Source organism: Coffea eugenioides, chromosome 9, assembly GCF_003713205.1.
Source record: "Coffea eugenioides isolate CCC68of chromosome 9, Ceug_1.0, whole genome shotgun sequence".
NCBI classification, from domain to species: Eukaryota; Viridiplantae; Streptophyta; class Magnoliopsida; order Gentianales; family Rubiaceae; genus Coffea; species Coffea eugenioides.
In genome coordinates this window covers 20,352,680-20,362,074 of record NC_040043.1, presented here as the reverse complement: position 1 = coordinate 20,362,074, position 9,395 = coordinate 20,352,680, and the positions used below count along the sequence as shown (strand labels likewise).

General features: G+C 39.1%; 1 protein-coding gene across 1 annotated transcript; it reads left to right on the top strand.

The window, feature by feature from the left end:
* The first annotated feature begins 5,622 nt into the window (after window positions 1-5,622).
* On the top strand, window positions 5,623-6,606 carry LOC113782351. Its single transcript, XM_027328242.1, has one exon. The coding sequence runs from the start codon at window positions 5,623-5,625 to the stop codon at window positions 6,604-6,606; it is 984 nt and encodes a 327-aa protein (XP_027184043.1).
* The last annotated feature ends 2,789 nt before the right edge of the window (window positions 6,607-9,395 follow it).

The following is a 9,395-nucleotide window of genomic DNA, read 5'->3' as shown; positions in this document are numbered from 1 at the left end:
AAGACTTGGTGGTCCAAGAACTTCAAGAATTTGTTCAAGAAACACAAGAATTTTCCCAAATTACGTTGTGGTGTTTAGGGTTTGCAAGAACAACAACCAATACTCAAGAAATAGGCAAAACAGAATTTCAGCAAAACTCAAAAGAAAATTCCAGCAATACTCTAGCAACTTGGACACTAAAACAATATAAGGTACGTGACTCTTTTTTTTTTTTTTTCTTTAAACCCTAACAACCCAAACACAAGTATAACAAATCCAAGAACTTGGACAGAAAACACAAAAAGACAACACCCAAACAGTTTTTTTGTTTTTTACTCGGATGAACAGTAACATGAACAGTACGCTACAGTACGATGAACAGTAATTCGGAACAGTAACGATGAACAGTAATCGCTACAGTCTTTTTTGTTTTTTTGACAAAAGACACAAACTAACAAGATTTGAACAACTTCAATTAAAAGAGAATTAACCTGATGCTCTGATTACCAACTGATATAGGCAACCCTAGGGGAAGACCCTCCTAGAACCTCCCAACCTTGTAATTATCAGAGTTGGATCTTTTCTCCCAACAGAAATTGAACTCGATTGTTCTCATGAACTCAAGACCTCTGACACACAAAGGTAATCAGCAACCTTAAGCAAATAAGGATGGATGAAGCGACACCACGATTAGGGAACAAGCTAATCGATAAAGTCTGATTTGAATCCTAAGCCATGAACTCAAGAATTCAAGAGTAAGTTCGATTAAGAACTTGAAGGAAAATTCCTCACGATTTCTGGTTGTAATAATCTGTCTTTTACTCTTACAAGAGGTGCCTTTTTATAGGCTAAAACTAGGGCAAAATCCGGCCCACATAAACCTGGAAGAGATTCGGTCCGCATAAAAGAGCTTAAAGAGCCAGCTCTTTAAGGCTTTCCGATAAGGCCCGATAAGTAATAAAATACTCAACACCTAACAACTACTAAACGGGACAGTCCTAACAACTACTAAACGGGACAGTTTTAAAACAACTACCAACTAAGCTAACAAGTATGAGATCATTCTTTCACTTTAAACGTACAAGTGAACAAAGTAACTTCATGGTCCATCAAATTTTCAAACTTAGCTTGCTCCTTGCTTGTATGGTAAATGATCAAGGCTCGTAAAGCTTCCTTCACCCTCTTGGATCTTGATCTTGTCATTGGACCGCCAATGTGGACCAAAGGATCCTTGACCCAAGGTTGAAGTTAATTATTGCACACCCGTATCCTCATCATTTGAGAAAAGATCCAACTCTGATAATTACAAGGTTGGGAGGTTCTAGGAGGGTCTTCCCCTAGGGTTGCCTATATCAGTTGGTAATCAGAGCATCAGGTTAATTCTCTTTTAATTGAAGTTGTTCATATCTTGTTAGTTTGTGTCTTTTGTCAAAAAAAAAAAATTGTAGCGATTACTGTTCATCGTTACTGTTCCGAAATACTGTTCATCATACTGTAGCGTACTGTTCACGTTACTGTTCATCCGAGTCAAAAAAAAAAATCTGTTTGGGTGTTGTCTTTTTGTGTTTTTCTGTCCAAGTTCTTGGGTCTGTTATACTTGTGTTTGGGTTGTTAGGGTTTAAAGAAAAAAAAAAAAAAAAGAGTCACGTACCTTATATTGTTTTAGTGTCCAAGTTGCTAGAGTATTGCTGGAATTTTCTTTTGAGTCTTGCTGAAATTCTGTTTTTGCCTATTTCTTGAGTATTGGTTGTTGTTCTTGCAAACCCTAGACACCACAACATAATTTGGGGAAATTCTTGTGTTTCTTGAACAAATTCTTGAAGTTCTTGGACCACCAAGTCTTGTTTTGAAAATTCTTGAACAATAAACCAAGAACTAGGGTTTTTCTTGGAATTGGCATAACCTTTCATCCGTTTTCTTGAACTTGTTGGTGTGATCTGAATTTGTGTTCCTTGAAGAGCCGAAAAAAAAAAAAAGGAAAAAAAAAACGAAAGAGAAAAAAAAAGGAAGAAGAGAAGGAATTGGCTCTCATACAAAGGAAATCAAGTTTCCAAAAAAATCGTGAGTTTCCAATTCTTGGTGGGTTCCCAAATCTTGGTTAATCTCCAAATCTTGGTTGATTTCCCAAAACTTGAGTTTCCTAATCTTGATTGGTTTCCAACTCTTGAGTTCCAATCTTGATTGAATTCCAAAGACCCCAAACGACCTCACCAGCCCCAAACACACCCAATTCCGTTTTCAAAACCAAACAAAACACCTTAGCCCAAATCGCCTTGGGAGTTCTTGAGTTTCTAAAATCGGTTGAGCTAGTTTTGCGATCCGATTTGACTGAAATTTGAGGACTGGTTCGTACATTATGTGAGCACCCCAAAAGCACCATTTATACTCCAAAATACTGACCAGAAATTCAGCAAAGCAACAGCTCAAAGAAAAAAAGTTCCAGTTCCAGTTTCAGGTAGAGTTTTTGTTTTTCTAGGATTTACAAAATTCTGCTTTGTGTCTTATTACTTGCTTATAGGGTAATTAATTCTGGAATTTTTGAGAGTTTGAGTTGTTTTAAGAACTTCGAGAAGGAAAATTGAGAGTGAGTGTGTTTTCTGGAGTGATACACGAGTGCTTTGCAAGGTAGACTAGGATACACTTGTTTTGCAGGTTGGACAATATGTCTCAAGAGGGGAACATGCCTGAGCCGTCTGAGACCGACGTGTCACTCAAACTGGTGCTCCAAACTCTTCAAAAACAAGCGGAGAGACATGAATTTACGATGGCACAAATATCCGACAGGTTGGCTGCCATTGAGATGCGTGGTACTGGAGATATTCCCAATAGGGCTTCAAGTGCTCAGAGTGCTGATCATGATGCGGATGATGAGGGGTATCATTCTCACATCTCATTTCGATCAAGGAGAAGCCAAGAGGGAGCGAGGGAAGGTCGAGGCCGACCTAGGAGAACCGATGACAATCTTGGGTCCATCAAGACCAAGATGCCTACCTTTCATGGGAAAAATGATCCTGAAGCTTACTTGGATTGGGTTAGGCGAGTTGAGCAAGTGTTTGAAGTCCACAATTACTCCGAAGATAAAAAGGTGAAACTTGCAGCTATTGAATTTCAAGATTATGCATCTATTTGGTGGGAGCAAGTATGTGCCACAAGAAGGAGAAATAGGGAACAACCGATTGCCACTTGGACTGAAATGAAGCAAGTGATAAGGAAACGATTTGTACCCTTCCATTATACCATGGACTTGTACAATCGAGAGAACGAACATAAACTCAAGCAAGAGAATGAATCTCTCAAGAGGAGGGGTTCCATGCAATCTACCTCTTTAAAGCCGGTTTATGCAAGAGGTGATAAGAAGGTTCATTCAACATTTTCTACGACTAAACCTAGAGTTGAACCACCTCATGCGGAGTCATTTTGGGAGACATATCAACGTCTTCTACACCAAAAACAAATGGAGTCAAATGGATGCTATCAAAGTGAGTTTTCTAAGAAGGAGATAGCTGACCCTATTCCCAACAAAGGAGTATCTCATCCTATTGAACCATTTGTTGAGGAGGTTGATAATGAGAAAATAATCGAGGGCATTAAACTAGATAAAGAGATGGAAAAATCTGATGAGATGAGTGGTAAAAAGGAAGAAAAGAGAGGAAGTGAGATGATTTTGAGCAAAAATGTGAGGGCTTATTGTTTTTCTAACGAACTTACCTTTGCTTTATTTAGTGTTTCTTCATTTGTGCAGATTAAGCAAAGTCAAGTGAAGTTAGTCATGTCATGCTCCATTCCAAAGTCACTTGTACAATTCACTAGTTTCCATGGAGTTTGTCTTTTAGGAATTGAATCTATCTGGAATCATCTCATGGAACAATTTCAATTCAAATCTGTCCATACCAAAGGGGAATCACGTCAAATCCACCATGAAGGGAGAATTCCGAAATTTGAGTCTCATTTGCTACCTATGGGTCATTCATCATCCTTACCTTCTTTTGAGTATAATCTCCATCCTAACACTTGTATTTCTTATCTAGATTTTGAAGAAAAGTGTAAAAGGCTAGCAATGCCTTCTCAAGTTGAATCAATTGGTGGAAGGAATAATGAAGTGCCAAAGGGAGTATTCACATTTAAAACTTGTTCTATACCTTCTTACCATTTAGTTGATGATGTACCATTACTTCTTTACCCAATTTCTAATTTGTTTCAAGTTGAAGGTTATTTTGTTTTTGTAGGTTGTAAAGCTGTCCAAAATTTTTCAGTTTTGATTAAAGACTTACAACCTGATTTCGTGCTTATTCCAACTAAAGGTGGTGATCTTTCATGCTTAGTCACACAACTAAAAGCTGGTGGCCAAGTGCTCAATTTGTCAACTTCAACTTGTGCTAGTTCGAGTAACCCTCATGAAGTGGAATTCAATTGTTTGCTACCTTATATGTTGGAAGAAGAGAAATTGCGTGTCACGCAAGATCCCAAAGCCGTCCTCCACGAGTTGTTTAGTGCTTCATCCATGCAACAACATGCTCACAATTTATCCATGCAAGATGATTCAAATCAATGTCAACTAGTGCTGGATTTTACACCTTTGCACAATCAAGGTGTCAATGTGAAGATCCATGACCAAAGACTAATTAGAGAGTTTTTCATTGCCACTTGGGATTTTCACATGCCTTACACAAGTTCTTTCCTACCTTGGCGCATGTTCTTGTTTGAGAGCTTCCCGAAGCTGACCAAACGACATGCAACATGGCTTGTAGTCATTCGTCTACTTCCAACATTGCTGTCCTTTAAGCGCAGCATCGATTTGTGGACAACTCACTTTCAAGAGGAGACTTTGAAGATTCGAGGACGAATCTTTTCGAGGAAAGAGGGAATGATGAGGATACGGGTGTGCAATAATTAACTTCAACCTTGGGTCAAGGATCCTTTGGTCCACATTGGCGGTCCAATGACAAGATCAAGATCCAAGAGGGTGAAGGAAGCTTTACGAGCCTTGATCATTTACCATACAAGCAAGGAGCAAGCTAAGTTTGAAAATTTGATGGACCATGAAGTTACTTTGTTCACTTGTACGTTTAAAGTGAAAGAATGATCTCATACTTGTTAGCTTAGTTGGTAGTTGTTTTAAAACTGTCCCGTTTAGTAGTTGTTAGGACTGTCCCGTTTAGTAGTTGTTAGGTGTTGAGTATTTTATTACTTATCGGGCCTTATCGGAAAGCCTTAAAGAGCTGGCTCTTTAAGCTCTTTTATGCGGACCGAATCTCTTCCAGGTTTATGTGGGCCGGATTTTGCCCTAGTTTTAGCCTATAAAAAGGCACCTCTTGTAAGAGTAAAAGACAGATTATTATAACCAGAAATCGTGAGGAATTTTCCTTCAAGTTCTTAATCGAACTTACTCTTGAATTCTTGAGTTCATGGCTTAGGATTCAAATCAGACTTTATCGATTAGCTTGTTCCCTAATCGTGGTGTCGCTTCATCCATCCTTATTTGCTTAAGGTTGCTGATTACCTTTGTGTGTCAGAGGTCTTGAGTTCATGAGAACAATCGAGTTCAATTTCTGTTGGGAGAAAAGATCCAACTCTGATAATTACAAGGTTGGGAGGTTCTAGGAGGGTCTTCCCCTAGGGTTGTCTATATCATGGTTGGAGCGAATGCTAGACATTTTTGCTGCATTAGGATACCCGGAGGAACGGCAGATAGTTTTCGCCGTTTTTCAATTTGAGGGAGCGGCTCGTGCCTGGTGGAATGTAATTCGAGCCAAGTGGGATAGAGAGCAGACCCCATGGACATGGGTTAATTTCACCCGTGAGTTTAATGAGAAGTACTTACCGCCACTTATTCAAGAAAGGCGAGAGGATGAGTTCATACGCCTACGTCAAGGGACTATGAGTGTGGCGGAGTACGAGACGCAATTTACCAAACTCTCTCGTTTCGCTCCAGAGTTAGTGCTGACAGACCAAAGGAGAATTCGTCGGTTTGTCCAGGGTTTGAACGTGGAAATTCAAGAGGCACTGGCAGCTGCTCAATTAGAGACTTATAGTCAAGCGATTGAAAAGGCACAAAGAATTGAAAGTTCTAAGAGTCAAGTAAAGGCCTTTCATGATAAGAAAAGAAGGCACCCAGATACAAGTAGTTATCTTGAGGGACAGAGCTCGGGGAGCGAGCCACCACCTAAGAAGAGTCGAGGAATAGGTGGACCACGATCCACTGGGATGCCAAATCAAGGAAATGTTGAGAAAAATCAGGTAGGGAGAGAGACCCAAAGGGGTGCCTCACGAGGAGGTCCGACCTCAGGACCTAGAATGGCATACGGATTTTGTGGGGCTGCTAATCACATAGAAGATAATTGTTGGAAGAAAGGACAAGTACGGAAATGCTACCGATGTGGTAGTGCTGAGCATCTGATTGCTCAGTACGCTCACCTGCCAAAAGAAGGAAATTTGCCAAGGGCAAAAGGGAACACGTCTAAGCCGACCAATGCAACGGGTAATCGACCGAAAGTGCCGGCAAGGACCTATGCAATAGGAAGCCAAGAGGTGACAGACCCATTGCCAATCACCGAAGGTACCTTCCCTATTTTCCATCGTATTGAGGTTTCCTTCTACTCATTTAACAAAATATTTAAAGACCATTGAGACCGTGAGATAAGGATTATACGATTGGATCTTGGATTGCGATACATAGAGTGACTAATTCTTAAGGTAATCTTTACCACTACTGATGAACTAGTTAATGAGGTATTCGAGTATTCCAACCCTTAGCTCGTTGATTGCAATTTCGAGGATGAAATTCTTTGAAGGAGGGGAGATTGTGATACCCCAACTTTTAGGATCATCTTTTGTTTAGTCTCAAAGAAGATACTACGGTTTCTTTAGTTTATTTTTATTTTAAACCATTATTTTGTTTTAAAGAAGAAACTAAAGTTATTTCTTTGGGTTTGATTTAAAACCTTGTTTTATTTAAAAGACTGGAAACCCTAAAAGTCTAATCAAAACCCTAGTTTCACTTGTGACTGATCGTTTTCTTAAATTTCTCATATTTTAACCGAAACCCTAAATTCAATTTATGGAATTGTAAAACCCCTCACGTTTTTCTTAAAAATGCCCTTTTATTTGGAAATTATTCATTTATTATGGCCCTACTACCCAATCACCCCACAATAAGTGTAAATGAATATAGAAGTAAGGGTTTTCGTTGTCCGTTTCCAAGTTAGAGCGAATTAGGGTTTTCACGTTTTTTCGTAGTGTGACTATTCGGTACGGAGTGAGGATCAAATTTGGTAGGTAAGAGTGACTTTTGGATGAGGAAATATTATATGATTAGAAGTGATAATAATAAGTTAGTGATTAGAAGTTAAAAACCCTAGTATACGCGATTTAAGAAAATCGGCTCGAACCGACGGATATTGATCACTACCGATTGAACCCACCACTTGACCACCACTTCCTTACCACCACATACCCTTGATATTTTTGCAAAATATTCCCCCTCATCCTCAGCCTCATAACCGAAACATGTGGCCCAAAATGCAAGGAAAAGAAAGAGAAACTTGGATGGCTTTGGTGGTGACAAGTGTCACCCATCTATGGTTTCTTGCCCAACCTTTTGTCTTGCCTTCTTATCCCTTAATTGAGCTCATTCTTTCTCATTTTTTTTCCTGGTCAGCCGAGAGAAAGAGGAGCAAGAGAGTGAAGAGAGTTTTCCATCTTCAACCTTGAATCCAATCTTTTTATTGCCAACAAGAAAAACTAAACCGATCAATCACTAGTTGGAAGCTTGGGAAGCCTAAGGAACCAAGAATATCAAGGAGAGGTGAAGGATCATCCTAGCAAGGTCTTGCCTTGAGGTATAATGGCTGATCAAACATTTCTTTTCCATTAATCATGATTAAGTTGGGTATTAATGTTAGTATAGTGCTTGTGAAGCTTGTTTCAAAGAATTTTGATGATTGGATGGATGACCTTTGAGTTAGGGTTTCTTGTGGGTTGGTGTTGTATGATGCATATATGTAGTATATGATCTTGTAAAGGTAGTAGTAGTGGTAGTTTCAAGGTGAAAATACGAATTATAGTTGAAATAACAAAAATTCCAGATTTCTGGAAATCTTAGCTTCAGTTCTGTCCGGTTCTATTTCATCATGTTAGAGGCCGAACTAGACTTAGCACAAAACATGAAAGTTGTAGAGAATGACATTTTATGGTTGCCTACAAAATTTCAGCTCAATCGGAGCAATGTAGCCTGTGAAAAGACCAAAATACCCTCACTGCCCTAGGATGCATCCAGTGATCCGTTTTAGACAGTTCATCCAATTGACCGTGTCTATTCACTATGATCCGTGCTGATTTAGCCATTTCCAAAACATGAAAGTTTTTTTTAGCTATGTATTTGGTAGCTTTCCAACGCCCGAACATCTTAAACGGACTTTGGTAGCTTGAGATATGGCCATTTGAAGGCAGTACGGTTAATTAGCCGATTAGTTAGAATTTGGTTCTGTGAATTGGGAATTTGACTGGGTTACACTGGAAATTAGACTAGGTGGTCTTCACCAAAGTTGTAACGCTCTGCCTTAGCTTCGAAACGGTATAAGTTTCACCTCAATCCGATACGCGTAGCCTCGGTTGTGTCCCTTACGTAAAAACACGTCAAATCTGTCTTTTGCTATACTTCATTTCCACACATGTCGTTAGCTTTATTTTGTACCTGTATGACCTTGAGTCTATTGAACGGCTATTGAAATGAGATTATTTTGTGTGTAACTTTGAGTTTGTTTGAGGAAAATATTGAAGCCATAAATGGCTGGAAAATGGGTAAACACAAGGGGCATGCCGCCAAATTTTCACGAGAAAGATAAACTAGCCTTTGGAGTTCTAATTCTGTATTTTGCAAATTTAACTTGGATGCACTGAAAAATGGGTCGAGGTATCTTCATGGAAGTTATAACCTTTTGTCTAAGGTTCGAGACACCATCTAGTACATTTTGATCCGATAACTACAGCTCCAGTTATGGGCAAATCGTGTAACCCGTTTTGTACCATTTTCATTTTCACGGACGCGCACGTGCATTTCTCAACCGTTTTTGCCGTTTTGGACCGTTTAGGTCTACTTTTGGTATTTTATTACCATTCGAGCCGTTTCGGCCAATTTTGACATTCTTTTGGACTTAACGTCATTTTGACCGTTTTTTATTATTTTTTTATCGTTTTCGACCATATTCGATCGTTTAAGTTATAAACTGCTATTGTATGGCCGTTTCATTTATGTGTTTATATAATCTGTCAATACAGATTGTGAGGCTTTCATTTTTCGTGCCAAGCTTTATCAAGTGTGTAATTGGGTTGTTTATTGATGTGAAATTGTTAAAGTGTTATGTATATGTTAAATGGATACTTAGGCGAGGGTGTACTTTATCTCACTCGACCTAAGC